At 30.9% G+C, this 15512-nt stretch overlaps 2 protein-coding genes across 2 annotated transcripts; both read left to right on the top strand.

Annotated features, from left to right (window-relative positions):
* The first annotated feature begins 3536 nt into the window (after positions 1–3536).
* Positions 3537–14583, top strand: LOC108736659 (transmembrane protein 62-like). Its single transcript, XM_025975933.1, has 11 exons — positions 3537–3876; positions 4001–4250; positions 11657–12116; positions 12190–12345; positions 12458–12605; positions 12663–12785; positions 13294–13375; positions 13437–13684; positions 13861–13916; positions 13981–14208; positions 14417–14583. Exons 1-11 carry the CDS (start codon positions 3703–3705, stop codon positions 14499–14501), a joined length of 2010 nt encoding a protein of 669 aa, XP_025831718.1. The 5' UTR covers positions 3537–3702; the 3' UTR covers positions 14502–14583.
* On the top strand, positions 5227–9538 carry LOC112904846 (transmembrane protein 62-like). The gene is made up of 7 exons (XM_025975932.1): positions 5227–5421; positions 5479–5601; positions 6110–6191; positions 6253–6500; positions 6677–6732; positions 6797–7024; positions 7233–9538. The coding sequence occupies exons 2-7, from the start codon at positions 5497–5499 to the stop codon at positions 7315–7317; spliced, it is 804 nt and encodes a 267-aa protein (XP_025831717.1). The 5' UTR covers positions 5227–5421; positions 5479–5496; the 3' UTR covers positions 7318–9538.
* Positions 14584–15512: the final 929 nt, after the last annotated feature.

Here is a 15512-nt window from a genome sequence, read left to right as displayed (position 1 = left end):
ATATTTATCGCTTCTTTGTTAATAAAATTAAAATCGCATTACCAACAACGCAGCGTTTCTTTAAAGATGTTAATAATTGATTTTATTTTTTTATTCCATTCTGCATATAATACACCTGTGTAAGTATATATGTATACCAAGTTAATATACTACGCAATAGAAAATATTCTGACGCAAACAAATATCTTTAACGTTAAATAAAACCAATTAATTATTTATATTGTTTTCAAAAGTTTTCTATTTCATACATTTACTTTACATGTATAAAAAATGTTAATGATGACATATTCCGAATCATTTTTCATGTTTAATTTCAATAACAAAAAGAAACCAATTTAAGGACTCCATTCAGATGTGTGCATTTTAACGATAAAAAGTTGAAAAATTTACATTTGTAATATTTTTAGATAGGCACTATAAACCATCTAGTAAAAAATTATCATATCAATAAATATCCACGAATTTTAAGAGCTAAAGTTCGTTTCACTTGAAAAGTACACATATAATTACTATTAATCAAATAATAACTGGCCGGTGCGTAAGCTGACCGCATGTTGTGTCATTTGCCAAAAAATAAAATACTGTAATAAGAAATAGATAAAATTAACTATTAATTTCAGTGTTTAGATTTATCAGATGTCAAAAAAAAAACTATATAAGTACAGTCAAATTCCGTAACTCAAACCTCCTAAATACAACCAGTTAAGTTCCAGTTAGGAAAATTTCTGCTTTACAGTACAAGTACTTCGTTCGTACTGTCTTTTCCTACCGTAACCTGACGATCTCAGCTTTTTTGTTTCTTTTAGTAAGTAATATTGAGCTCCCCAGTAAAAATTTATGTTCCTGCATTTTCCACAATAACTAAAAGCATTAACATCAAAGGAATTTTCTACCAGGTAAGTACTAAGACAAAATAAAATGTATGAAAAGATTTCACTTGTCTATACATTGAAAAGATCTACCCATAAATTACGTAAGGCAAAATTTGATTAATTTTTAACGTCCTCCCTCCCAAGTAACATAACCGCAATGCCTGGCTTGACCCTCCCCCTCCCCAATCCGTTACGTAACACATAGGTATAGTGTAGAACATTTAGGCTTGAATTCAAAGAGAGAAGATTTATTACGTAATTTCCAATAACAATTCATTTTCAAATAAATAATTAAAAATTATAATCAATATTAGAATATGATATCACGTTACTAAACAAGAGAAGTTCAATACCGACAGGCCAGTTTAATTATTAAAAAATAAATTTAGAAACCTCTCTGTTAGGAGATAACTGCGATATTATATATCCTTCAGTTTTTGCTGTTAGCATGTTAGTTCCACGCTATATTTAAGTGCAAATCCTTAGTTAGAGAAAAAATATATCAAAATATGTTTGAGGTGAATCACGAAAATGAGTTAACATTGTATCGAACAATTAAACTTCTATTACACGGATGTGGCTTCTTTGATTTATGTATTAACAAGCAATTACAGTGGCAAAGGGGCGAAGCCTAAATTTACCTCCCTTCTCATTTTTACAATTATGTAAGACCTTTTACCTTTTATAAGGTTGCGATCAATGTACACAAATTTTATACATTAATTATAAAGAATTGGAAGAAAAATTTGAAATAGGTAAAACGGATGAAGCTTATAATATAATTAAAAGAAATTTTAAAATAGAAAATGAGAAAAAGGCAGATAGGTGGAAAGAATATTTAGAGAATATATACGCAGGCCATGAGTTAGGAGATATATTTCAGAAGGAAGATAGTGTGGAGCTAGATAAGCTAGGTTATCTCATAATGAGGGAAGAGTTCGATGTAGCATTAAAAAACTAAACAATAATAAGACACTAGGTGCAGATGGAATACAGGCGGAAATTCTAAAATATACAGGACAAGAGATTAGAGGGCGTATATTTAAGCTAGTTAATCACATTTACGAAAGGGAAAAGTCCCCTCATTTACTAGACGGGGAAAGTCCCAGGGGATTATAAACGGAACGTGGTAGTAATCATACCTAAAAAGAGAGGTGCAGATAGGTGCGAGACATTTGGAACAATTACCTTAACTTCCCATGAGTCAAACTAAAATGTACAGAGGTGGATGGGAAAAAAGGCGGCAGAACTATTAAAGGAAGATCAATTTGGGTTTAGAAGAAATAGAGGATCGCGGGAGGTAATTCTAGCTTTACGGGTAACAATAAAGAAAACGATAAAAAAAAGGAAATAGTGCGTACATAGGATTTGTAGATATAGAAAAAGTTTTTGACAATGTTAAAGGGCAATATGTTAAATATACTTAAAAATGTAGGGATGAGTTACAGAGATATAAGTGTGATACTTAGATTGTATAAAGGGCAACAGGCAGTTATAGAGCCTGGAGCTCCAACGTAAAGAAATAAACATTAGGAAGGAAGTCAGACAGGGATGAATCCTGTCACCGCTACTTTTTAATATACACATCGAAGATGCGATCAACATCATTAAAGAAAGTACAACTGTAGGGATAAATATATAGACGCAAAAGATTAGTATCCTTAGATATGCAGATGATATAGCAATATTAGCATCCAGTAGGGAGGTATTGATAAAACAGTATTATATGGAAATAAATAAAAATAAAACTAAAATACTGGTATGCAAGGGAAGAAAAAGTAGGTAAATATAAAGGAATATAAAGATAGGAGACGGAAAATTAGAAGAAGTGGCTGATTTTAGATACCTAGGAAGTCAGATAAGTCAGGATGGAAGGAGTAGTAGGGATATAAAGCAGAGGATAGCGCAGGGTCACTTCCATGCTCGTATGTTTGGAGCACGGCGCTGTACGGGTGCGAAACATGGACGGTGGGCGCAACGGAAAAGAAGAGGTTAGAACTGTTCGAAATGTGGTATTACAAGAGAATGATGAGGATACCGTGGTTAGAGTAGGTGAAGAGGTATTAGAAAGAATGGGAGAAGAGAGGACTGTATGGAAGTCAATAAGAAACAGGCGATAGATTGGTAGAACACCTTCTCAGGCAAGTTTTATTCAGAGACATATTAGGAGCAGAAACAGGAGTTAAGAGTAGAAGTAGGCCTAAATTAGGTTACTGTTTATGAATAGTTAAGGATGTGGGATGTTCTAGTTTAGGGGATAAGCAAAAATTAGCTCAATATAAGAAGGAGTGAAGGTGCGTATCCAACCAGTCCTAGGACTGACGACCTTATGATGATGCAAAGAAAAGATATTTACTGCGCTGCGCTATCTAAATACAAAGTTTTCCGTTTTATGGAATTCAATTAAAACGAAAGGCAAAAAAAACTTTTAGCTATCGTGTTAAAATATAAAAATATACTTTGGTACTCATTTCTTAACAAAAACGGAAGACAGTAACCATCATGAAGAAATTTTAAATTTGCAGTTTTATAGACAAAACCTTACACATTGCGACATCTTGTAATTAACAGAAGAAGTTTTTGTGCAACTAACCGTTTCAGTGTTGAATGAATGTGCTAGGAACCTTTAAATTTCTAGCTTCTCAAACGTCATATAGTTGTCAATAACAGCTGTTATGTCAAAAGTTTTGTTTGGGTGTTCTATAATCAGTTTATAAAGGAAAAGTGATGAAATTTATATTTGACTAAAATAACGATGGAATGTTAATGGAGTATTGCGCATCTTTTAGATTTTATAAAATTTAAGTATTTAGAAATGCAGTGAAAAACAATGAGAATTTCAAAATCAACATTAATTTTAATTGTCTCAATGATCATATTATCAATCATTTTTGCTAGTGTTATAAATATTATCAGTACAGAAAAATCAGATGTTAGATTACACACTCAGGATATACCTTTCACAATTGGAGAATCTGATGACCATTTGATCTGGTTTCTACAGGTAACATTCTATAAATTTAAGTACAAGTTCTTTATATTAGTCAGGTTTAGTGAATTTTTAGTTTAACTTTTACCTATTACAATTCTTCTGGCCTTAAATTTTAATAATTAATCATTTGTAACAGATTTCAGATATTCATATAAGCATATTCCAAGACCCTTTGAGAATTACCGAGTTTAAGGAATTTTGCCATTACACAGTGAATGCTATAAAACCTAGTGTTGTTCTAGCTTCTGGTGACTTAACTGATGCTAAAACTAGTGATAGTATAGGTTCACAACAGTTTGAGAATGAATGGAAGCGTTATTGGAACACATTAGCTGAAACAGAAGTTTCTAAAAGGACAATGTGGTTAGATGTTAGAGGAAATCATGGTATGTAATTATGAAATATAATATTAAAATTNTTCTCTTGTATAATATTTTTATTGTTTTATTGTTTCTCTTGTATAATTGTGTTTACAAGTTCTTTACGTGCCTTTTAGGAAATGGAAACTACGACTAATAACTCGAATTTATATTTTAGTCTAACTGAAATTTACTCGTTTACTTTTTAGACTATTAAGAACTAAAGTGCATTTTAAAATCTGAAAGTTTTGTGTCTTATATTATTGAAACTATAAAAGATCATCATTTATAATACATTTTGTAAATTTAAATGCAAAACACTTCAGTATATTTAATGCACGGTTCTCAGGTACGAGGACTAAAAAAAATATAAAACTATTAAATTTGGCTACAGATTTAAGTACGAAATGCACTTTAGCAAGCCAAAGAACTTTATACAAAAATCCGTAGTACTGAATAATTTAAGGTGGAGTACTACAAGTTTCTTAGCCCCCTGATATTATAATTTTTGTTTGAGGTGGAAACACAAAGACTGCATTTATTATCTAAATCGCAATATATAAAGGTCTCAACATTTCAGGTTTCAACTGATCACTACCGTGCCAAAATCTTTAAAACAACTTACGTTTTTTCAATTTAATTTTCATAAAATGAAAAGTTGAATGTTCATTCTACAGGGTTATTTATTTGTAAAAGACTGAAATGGAAATGTATTCCACTTTAAATTTAGAGAAAAGAACAGTATTTTGACTTAATAATAATACTCTCATTGCCAGTATCCTAATCAACACTTTTGCAGTGTACTTTTGCAATATGCAATGCAAAAGCTGAAGGAGCATTCCTACTTGTTGATATTTTTACAAGCGGATATATTGACCCATTATGCTTTGGTTAATAGTTTCATAATCATTTTGTTGGGTAATAAAAAATCGTTTGTTTATTTATTAATAATTTAAAAATTGTTATTTTCGATAAATGCGAGATAAATTAGACGAATTTCAAGTTCTAGTTTTTCTAATCTCTACAAATAAAAACAGAAATTCTTTGTAGGGTATTAGCGTTTTCTTTGTCTGACATAACGTCAGTTAAAGTAAAGATTGACAACGATAATTGGAAAAGTTGTAACCATAAAACAGGACCTTTATATGTAACTGAGTGGAATCCTAGCTTATATAATCAGGGTATTCACTACATAGAGGTATAAATAAGAACTATTAAAAGTGTAATTTGACATTAAACAGTTTTAATTTCACAGGTATTTGTTCAAGATTCTATGGGACGCGAACAGATATATTCTCAACCATTTTCTTTAGATGGGAGCCGACTGTCCTTTCAAATTCTCCCTAGAATTGCTTTAATGACTAGCGCAAGCATGGTGGTAAGTCATAATCATTCTTAAAGTTTGTCTTAAAAGTCAAAAATAACGTAGAAACAGAACTAGATGTATTAATACAGCAGACCCTCGATAGTGTGAACCGATGAAGTACATAGTTGTTTAGAGTATTGATTTATTCATTCTAACGTATGCTATATTTGATTTGTTGCAAACATCTATAATTCGTAAATTAATTATTTTTGCTTTCTGCTTATTAACATTAACAATACTATTTTTATTTTGTTGGTCAAGAAACCACTTATACCTGCAACCGTCCTAAATGTGTATGTATTTGTCACAGCTTTAGAGTTTAGTTCTCTTTTTTGTTTTATCGTATATTTAAGGACAATGAATGTTCGTTTTTATAAGTGTAGGTTTACTTCACGGTATACGATGCCGTAGCCTATTTAATACGTTGTTCACATTATGCGGAGTTTCCGTATAATGCTTACGCTATAGAGTATCTTTCATATTTACACTTTTTGATGGTAATTATCTTTTCAAATTTTAGTTTAAAATCTCTTTTGTGATTTTCCTTGGATTTGTAACACTTCCCCTAATTGTGATGAGGTATATGAACCGACTAGTATTAGGTAAGCCAAATTCATGTGTTGTAATAACGTCGATTACTAATAAAATTGTTTTCCTTTCAAGCTGGAAAAATGAGTAAACCTATAATAAGACGTGGCTGTCTGCAAATATGGATTAGAAAATTGTGGATATTGTCCACAGTTGACCGATTATTTTATCCTCTTATTTGCTATTGCATTTATCTGCCAGTTGGTCCGTGGTCAGTTGGGTATCTAGTCGAAGATCATTTAGGGGCCATATTTGCATGGGGAATTTTAGTGAATGGTAACTTCTTACCAGGATCGTTTACTTATGCATATGGTTTTGTTCAGGTAAAAACAAAACTTATATTCTGAACAAAGGAGAGTGGGACAACTAAGAACAACAGATAATTGTTAAAATAAGTTATAACGTTTTTATCTCAAATGATATAAACGTATTTTTTTAAACGTACTGTTAGTACTAACATACTATAACTTAAGTCTACTTTATCATTTCTATTTTACAGCTAGCTACATTCCAGTTTCCACTAATACTTATATTAGCCAATGGTGTTGATAACAGGTGAGTGATTTATTAAGTATATATGTTTAAGTCTCATGATAAGTAACTATAATTTATTTTAAAGGTTGCGCAATTTAATATTAAGGCCTGGAAAAACCAAAACAATCTGGGATTTGATAGGGTTGCATTTGCCCTTTGTTATGCTATTGAGCATTCAACTTCTGATGGCGTATTTCTTTCTATTAGCCTATGGTTACTTGGCATTCTTTTTGGGACCATTGAGAACATGGTCAATAGTGTTAGCGCTGGTTTTGTGGTGCCAGACTTTACAACTACCAGAAAAGTGCACAAGGTAAATATGCCTACCTCTTATCATTGATTCCATTGCACCTTTTCATCTCCTACCCTTTCTAATGCTCTTACCATCCATGCTTCGAACCCGAACAGAGCCATACACTTAACAATTTTTTTGTCGAATTTCTGAATTACTCATTCATTTGTTTCTGTTTATTTTTATTCCAATTTAAAATAATTTTAATTACTTAATATTATTGTTGCAGGGATGCAGCTAACGTGTGGTTTACTACAGCCGAATCTGAGTTGAGTCAAACAAGCTTAAACGATTATACCGAACCAGCTTCTTAAACGGTAGAATCTATACATATTTTTTAGTAAAATGTAGATTTGTATTATTTCTCTTGTATAATATTTTTATTGTTTTATTGTTTCTCTTGTATAATTGTGTTTACAAGTTCTTTACGTGCCTTTTAGGAAATGGAAACTACGACTAATAACTCGAATTTATATTTTAGTCTAACTGAAATTTACTCGTTTACTTTTTAGACTATTAAGAACTAAAGTGCATTTTAAAATCTGAAAGTTTTGTGTCTTATATTATTGAAACTATAAAAGATCATCATTTATAATACATTTTGTAAATTTAAATGCAAAACACTTCAGTATATTTAATGCACGGTTCTCAGGTACGAGGACTAAAAAAAATATAAAACTATTAAATTTGGCTACAGATTTAAGTACGAAATGCACTTTAGCAAGCCAAAGAACTTTATACAAAAATCCGTAGTACTGAATAATTTAAGGTGGAGTACTACAAGTTTCTTAGCCCCCTGATATTATAATTTTTGTTTGAGGTGGAAACACAAAGACTGCATTTATTATCTAAATCGCAATATATAAAGGTCTCAACATTTCAGGTTTCAACTGATCACTACCGTGCCAAAATCTTTAAAACAACTTACGTTTTTTCAATTTAATTTTCATAAAATGAAAAGTTGAATGTTCATTCTACAGGGTTATTTATTTGTAAAAGACTGAAATGGAAATGTATTCCACTTTAAATTTAGAGAAAAGAACAGTATTTTGACTTAATAATAATACTCTCATTGCCAGTATCCTAATCAACACTTTTGCAGTGTACTTTTGCAATATGCAATGCAAAAGCTGAAGGAGCATTCCTACTTGTTGATATTTTTACAAGCGGATATATTGACCCATTATGCTTTGGTTAATAGTTTCATAATCATTTTGTTGGGTAATAAAAAATCGTTTGTTTATTTATTAATAATTTAAAAATTGTTATTTTCGAAAATTTATGGCTATAATTATTTATTATGGAGTTTATATTAAGATTAAAAGCCCAGGAAATTACTTCTCGCTAAAAAATATCGACAATTATCTCATGATTGCCGATTATATTCCTGCTAATATATTAATTATAAAACTGATTTTTAATATTTCTAGCTTGATAAAGTAAAACACTGACTTACTGCTTTTTCAAGCATAAGTAAAAGATGTCCTAAATAGTTTTATCCTAAAGTAAGACATTCCATCAGTATTAAAGGTACAGGTTATGGCACCGTCGTAGAAAGGGATGGGGAAAGGAACGAAAGAGGTGGAAATGGTCATCTGCAACACTAAAAAAGTGTTTGTAGGTGGAAGCGGAGACGGTGGAAGTGAAAAATCGAAAAGAAACTGACGTAACCTAAGCTAATCTGATGTACAAAAGTTTTTGTAGTAATTTTCATCTTTATTTGTAAGAATTTTTACTGAGTATCTACGTATGTTAGATTGGGTTAGATTAAATTACGTTAGTTTCTTTTCCAATATTCAATTTTTCATCTCCATCCCTCCTCGCTCCACTTACAATCACTTTTTAGTATTGTAGGTCATCCTGATCCCTTTCACCCTTTTACCATCCTCCAGTTAACGCGACACTCACATCATCTGCACATTTACTGGATTAAAAAATAAATTACGAAGAAAGGTACCTACTTAAACATAAAAATGATTAATGAGTAAACATATAAACTATTGGACTATTAACGCTCAAAAGTTACAAACAAACTTGGTAAGAGTAATTCCGTTGTGGTGTCACTATCATATTTGATAACAAAACTTTTCATGTTAGTAATTCTGACTCAGTTGTTATAAAACGTACTCTTCATGTTTTAACGAAATACAGCTAGCACTAAATGTAGAAAAAACTACTGATTCACCTACATGACTAATTTTGTAGCCTGTTACAACAAATGAGCAAATTTTGTGGTCTCCTAGATATGAATGATCATAATCTTTTAACTTTTCATACATAAACGCCTTCGTACATCAATTAAAAACAATAGATAAACTTATATTAATTAGTACTGTATTTTGTTGAATAGCAATCTCTACTACGCTTAAAACACCTTTTTGCTAGGGTCAAAGAGGAACTTTACAATTGGTAACATTCTGTCTAATTGAGATGTATTAAAATTACTCAAAACTGATTTTATAACATTTAATATATAGAATGTATAGAACTTCCTTGGGCTCTAAAGTAAAGAATTGTAGAATATAAACCAAAGATCATCATACACGTCTTTTAATGTGATTCAATGTGATTAATTATATGTACCTATTCGTATATATGCAACTAATGTAGCAAACTATTTTACTTATGTTTTACAAAAATTACGCATAAATAAACGTTAATCTAGTTGATCAAATAGTTGTTTTAATTAGTTTATATTATTAGAGGAAAAATGGATATATATATATATATATCAGTCCAAAAATCCTAATTTACCTTATTTTGATAAGATCACTGTAATATTTGTTTATTTCGACGAGGATTAAGAAAGTTTTGCAAACGAGTTCTAGAAAATTAACCCCAATTGTGTGATTTACCAGTCTAAAATCTTTATTTTTATATCACTAACTTAAATATCTCGCAGTTATTCACCTCACCCCACTACACCAATAATAGATTGAATTTCTAAAGCTGTGAAATAGATAATTGTTTATTTTTATTTGAGGCCCTCTTATTTGAAATATTGAAATATTGCGAAATTCCCATTAGGGTTGGATTGGCACAAGGCCCTTTATAGCCGTTACTTACAAAATAGCCACTCTTTCCCACAAAACTATGTATAAACATATGTTTTTTAATGTAGCCTAGTTAAGAAAGCCTCACTACTTTTGTGTGAGTGTTGTCCCCAACCTATTTTCTAAATTCAAGTTTTCCTTTATGTTACTTATATTCTCATCTCATTTTCTATATTATTTTCATATTTTGGTCACATAAATTCATTTATTACTTCCTTTTCCTTACTTCAATAAAACTGTACCAGTTGCTCGAGTCGAGGCCCCATGATACTTTTTTCCAGCGAAAATAGCACATAAAAAAACTGAAACCGTTTTTAACCCGGGAATGGCTAAAAATTTTTTAAAAAGTACTTTTAATAAATTATCTAAAGTATCATATTTAGCTTCTCTAACAGGGGCATTCTGCGTTATCTGATTGTTAAATTGTTTAATATTGTTTTGAGGTTTGTACATATAACATATATATAAGTCAGATAAACTATGCTAAATATGAAGTCATAAAATAATTAATATGGCGGTCACTAGCAGCCATTATGTCACAAATTAAAAAAGAAGTGCCAGTTGTAATGGATGAATCAAATTAAATTATTTAAAATAGAAGGTTTTTGAATTGGATACCTGATATAGTTTAAAATAAAAGTGCAATGCACTTTGATTTAATTTATTTGCACTTCAATTTAATTAATTAGTTAGTTTCCTACCAAAATATTGAACATCAGTTACATATGGAAATTTAATACTGATGTGACTCATTATTAAAATTGAATAGGAGGTACCATTTCAAAAAGTGAAAAGCTTTCTACGTTCTAATTTACACATAACATATGAAATACCCATTATATACAAGCCCTTCAAGCCGGTATAACGTTAACATTTAACAGCTTTCACTTAAACGTTTTATGACAAGTATATTTCCGCTCTCATGCATGCACCAAAAGCACTTGATTCCTGATTAGGTACAGGTACGAGTGGGTGTGTAAATACGCACTTAGTGCGTATACATACGATAAGAAAACATTCACGCATAGAAGAAATTGGTAGGTGCCATAGTTCAAAGTACGTGCATGACCAAATCTCATCAGTCAACAAGAAGAAGGCCTAAACTGAAACGTAATTTCACCTGTGACACTGTTTATGAGAAAAAAATAGAAAGTTGCTTTACGTCTGGTAGATAATGGGAACCTTAAGTACATGCACTAAACGCATTATTGACCCTCAAAGTAGGTCAACTAAATCACAAACAGTAAAGATAAACAGGGGATAAAACTAAGTCAATAAAATTTGAAATACTGTATACTTATTTACTTATACAGGTAAAGCAAAACGTTCACCAAACATAGATATTACACATTTTTTTGTGGGCATTTTTTTCTATCGACACATGTAATAAATAAATATCACCCTAACTAACGTCCCAAACGACATCAACTGCTTTTGAATAGTTTTGAAATTCTAATTCTTGGTTGACGAATTTTCAAGGAGAGGGTTTAGTTGAAACGAGCCTGCAATATTAATAAACACTAAAAGTCTGCAAAGTGACAAAGTCATAGTTAGTTATAAGTTATCGTTAATCAAAACCTCCTACACCTACTAGCGACAGAAATTTTAAATGTTACTGGTAGTGGATCCAAACCGAGTACTTGGCCTATTTTTAGTTCGTATATACTGCTAAAACTTNGTTCATACATGTACCAAATAGGAAAAGGAAAAGATTTGTATTCTTTCATGGCTATAGACGCTTGTCTGGAACCCGGTCCAAGAAGACCATTTAATTTCGTCGGAATTTTAAGCAAAGATGAAACTGACAATATAAAAAATTTAGTAAAAAGAATTGAAGAAACCAATTCTAATTATACAATTTGGTTTGGACATTTTCCTACTTCTTGTATGCTTGCACCTACTAGCGGAGGTTCTAGGCATCTAATTGGATCTCAAAAACAGGCTTTAGTTTACCTGTGTGGCCATTTACATCAATTGGGAGGATTGGTACCGAAAATGTACACTCTACAAAAAGAAGGATTTTTAGAACTTGAATTAGGAGATTGGAAAGATAATCGAATGTACGTCTTCGAAAAGTTCTTTTTGTTAATAGACATAATGACTTTAATGCTGAAATTTACGTTTGATTTTCAGGTATCGTTTAGCAGCTATTGACCATGGAATATTCTCATTTGTAGATGTGAAGCATAGACAGTGGCCTATAGCTTTAATTACAAACCCAAAACATGCATTATTTGTGATCCCAGAAAGGGAAAACGTTTTTTTAATGAAGAAATCTACACATATTAGGTACTATTAATTATAAATGATTTACTTATTTCAATAAATGCGAGATAAATTAGACGAATTTCAAGTTCTAGTTTTTCTAATCGCTACAAATAAAAACAGAAATTCTTTGTAGGGTATTAGCGTTTTCTTTGTCTGACATAACGTCAGTTAAAGTAAAGATTGACAACGATAATTGGAAAAGTTGTAACCATAAAACAGGACCTTTATATGTAACTGAGTGGAATCCTAGCTTATATAATCAGGGTATTCACTACATAGAGGTATAAATAAGAACTATTAAAAGTGTAATTTGACATTAAACAGTTTTAATTTCACAGGTATTTGTTCAAGATTCTATGGGACGCGAACAGATATATTCTCAACCATTTTCTTTAGATGGGAGCCGACTGTCCTTTCAAATTCTCCCTAGAATTGCTTTAATGACTAGCGCAAGCATGGTGGTAAGTCATAATCATTCTTAAAGTTTGTCTTAAAAGTCAAAAATAACGTAGAAACAGAACTAGATGTATTAATACAGCAGACCCTCGATAGTGTGAACCGATGAAGTACATAGTTGTTTAGAGTATTGATTTATTCATTCTAACGTATGCTATATTTGATTTGTTGCAAACATCTATAATTCGTAAATTAATTAATTTTGCTTTCTGCTTATTAACATTAACAATACTATTTTTATTTTGTTGGTCAAGAAACCACTTATACCTGCAACCGTCCTAAATGTGTATGTATTTGTCACAGCTTTAGAGTTTAGTTCTCTTTTTTGTTTTATCGTATATTTAAGGACAATGAATGTTCGTTTTTATAAGTGTAGGTTTACTTCACGGTATACGATGCCGTAGCCTATTTAATACGTTGTTCACATTATGCGGAGTTTCCGTATAATGCTTACGCTATAGAGTATCTTTCATATTTACACTTTTTGATGGTAATTATCTTTTCAAATTTTAGTTTAAAATCTCTTTTGTGATTTTCCTTGGATTTGTAACACTTCCCCTAATTGTGATGAGGTATATGAACCGACTAGTATTAGGTAAGCCAAATTCATGTGTTGTAATAACGTCGATTACTAATAAAATTGTTTTCCTTTCAAGCTGGAAAAATGAGTAAACCTATAATAAGACGTGGCTGTCTGCAAATATGGATTAGAAAATTGTGGATATTGTCCACAGTTGACCGATTATTTTATCCTCTTATTTGCTATTGCATTTATCTGCCAGTTGGTCCGTGGTCAGTTGGGTATCTAGTCGAAGATCATTTAGGGGCCATATTTGCATGGGGAATTTTAGTGAATGGTAACTTCTTACCAGGATCGTTTACTTATGCATATGGTTTTGTTCAGGTAAAAACAAAACTTATATTCTGAACAAAGGAGAGTGGGACAACTAAGAACAACAGATAATTGTTAAAATAAGTTATAACGTTTTTATCTCAAATGATATAAACGTATTTTTTTAAACGTACTGTTAGTACTAACATACTATAACTTAAGTCTACTTTATCATTTCTATTTTACAGCTAGCTACATTCCAGTTTCCACTAATACTTATATTAGCCAATGGTGTTGATAACAGGTGAGTGATTTATTAAGTATATATGTTTAAGTCTCATGATAAGTAACTATAATTTATTTTAAAGGTTGCGCAATTTAATATTAAGGCCTGGAAAAACCAAAACAATCTGGGATTTGATAGGGTTGCATTTGCCCTTTGTTATGCTATTGAGCATTCAACTTCTGATGGCGTATTTCTTTCTATTAGCCTATGGTTACTTGGCATTCTTTTTGGGACCATTGAGAACATGGTCAATAGTGTTAGCGCTGGTTTTGTGGTGCCAGACTTTACAACTACCAGAAAAGTGCACAAGGTAAATATGCCTACCTCTTATCATTGATTCCATTGCACCTTTTCATCTCCTACCCTTTCTAATGCTCTTACCATCCATGCTTCGAACCCGAACAGAGCCATACACTTAACAATTTTTTTGTCGAATTTCTGAATTACTCATTCATTTGTTTCTGTTTATTTTTATTCCAATTTAAAATAATTTTAATTACTTAATATTATTGTTGCAGGGATGCAGCTAACGTGTGGTTTACTACAGCCGAATCTGAGTTGAGTCAAACAAGCTTAAACGATTATACCGAACCAGCTTCTTAAACGGTAGAATCTATACATATTTTTTAGTAAAATGTAGATTTGTATTATTTCTCTTGTATAATATTTTTATTGTTTTATTGTTTCTCTTGTATAATTGTGTTTACAAGTTCTTTACGTGCCTTTTAGGAAATGGAAACTACGACTAATAACTCGAATTTATATTTTAGTCTAACTGAAATTTACTCGTTTACTTTTTAGACTATTAAGAACTAAAGTGCATTTTAAAATCTGAAAGTTTTGTGTCTTATATTATTGAAACTATAAAAGATCATCATTTATAATACATTTTGTAAATTTAAATGCAAAACACTTCAGTATATTTAATGCACGGTTCTCAGGTACGAGGACTAAAAAAAATATAAAACTATTAAATTTGGCTACAGATTTAAGTACGAAATGCACTTTAGCAAGCCAAAGAACTTTATACAAAAATCCGTAGTACTGAATAATTTAAGGTGGAGTACTACAAGTTTCTTAGCCCCCTGATATTATAATTTTTGTTTGAGGTGGAAACACAAAGACTGCATTTATTATCTAAATCGCAATATATAAAGGTCTCAACATTTCAGGTTTCAACTGATCACTACCGTGCCAAAATCTTTAAAACAACTTACGTTTTTTCAATTTAATTTTCATAAAATGAAAAGTTGAATGTTCATTCTACAGGGTTATTTATTTGTAAAAGACTGAAATGGAAATGTATTCCACTTTAAATTTAGAGAAAAGAACAGTATTTTGACTTAATAATAATACTCTCATTGCCAGTATCCTAATCAACACTTTTGCAGTGTACTTTTGCAATATGCAATGCAAAAGCTGAAGGAGCATTCCTACTTGTTGATATTTTTACAAGCGGATATATTGACCCATTATGCTTTGGTTAATAGTTTCATAATCATTTTGTTGGGTAATAAAAAATCGTTTGTTTATTTATTAATAATTTAAAAATTGTTATTTTCGAAAATTTATGGCTATAATTATTTATTATGGAGTTTATATTAAGATTAAAAG

This window comes from Agrilus planipennis, unplaced genomic scaffold (assembly GCF_000699045.2).
Source record: "Agrilus planipennis isolate EAB-ADULT unplaced genomic scaffold, Apla_2.0 scaffold12, whole genome shotgun sequence".
NCBI lineage: Eukaryota > Metazoa > Arthropoda > Insecta > Coleoptera > Buprestidae > Agrilus > Agrilus planipennis.
Note: the sequence above shows the minus strand (reverse complement) of the source record. Positions and strands in the feature narration are given on the sequence as shown.

Coding starts and splice junctions, on each gene's coding strand:
- LOC112904846 (XM_025975932.1), top strand. CDS start 5,497: ATGGGACGCGAACAGATATATTCTCAACCATTTTCTTTAGATGGGAGC. Junction 6,733..6,796: donor GCCAATGGTGTTGATAACAG/GTGAGTGATTTA, acceptor TTTATTTTAAAG/GTTGCGCAATTTAATATTAA. Junction 7,025..7,232: donor CTACCAGAAAAGTGCACAAG/GTAAATATGCCT, acceptor TTATTGTTGCAG/GGATGCAGCTAACGTGTGGT.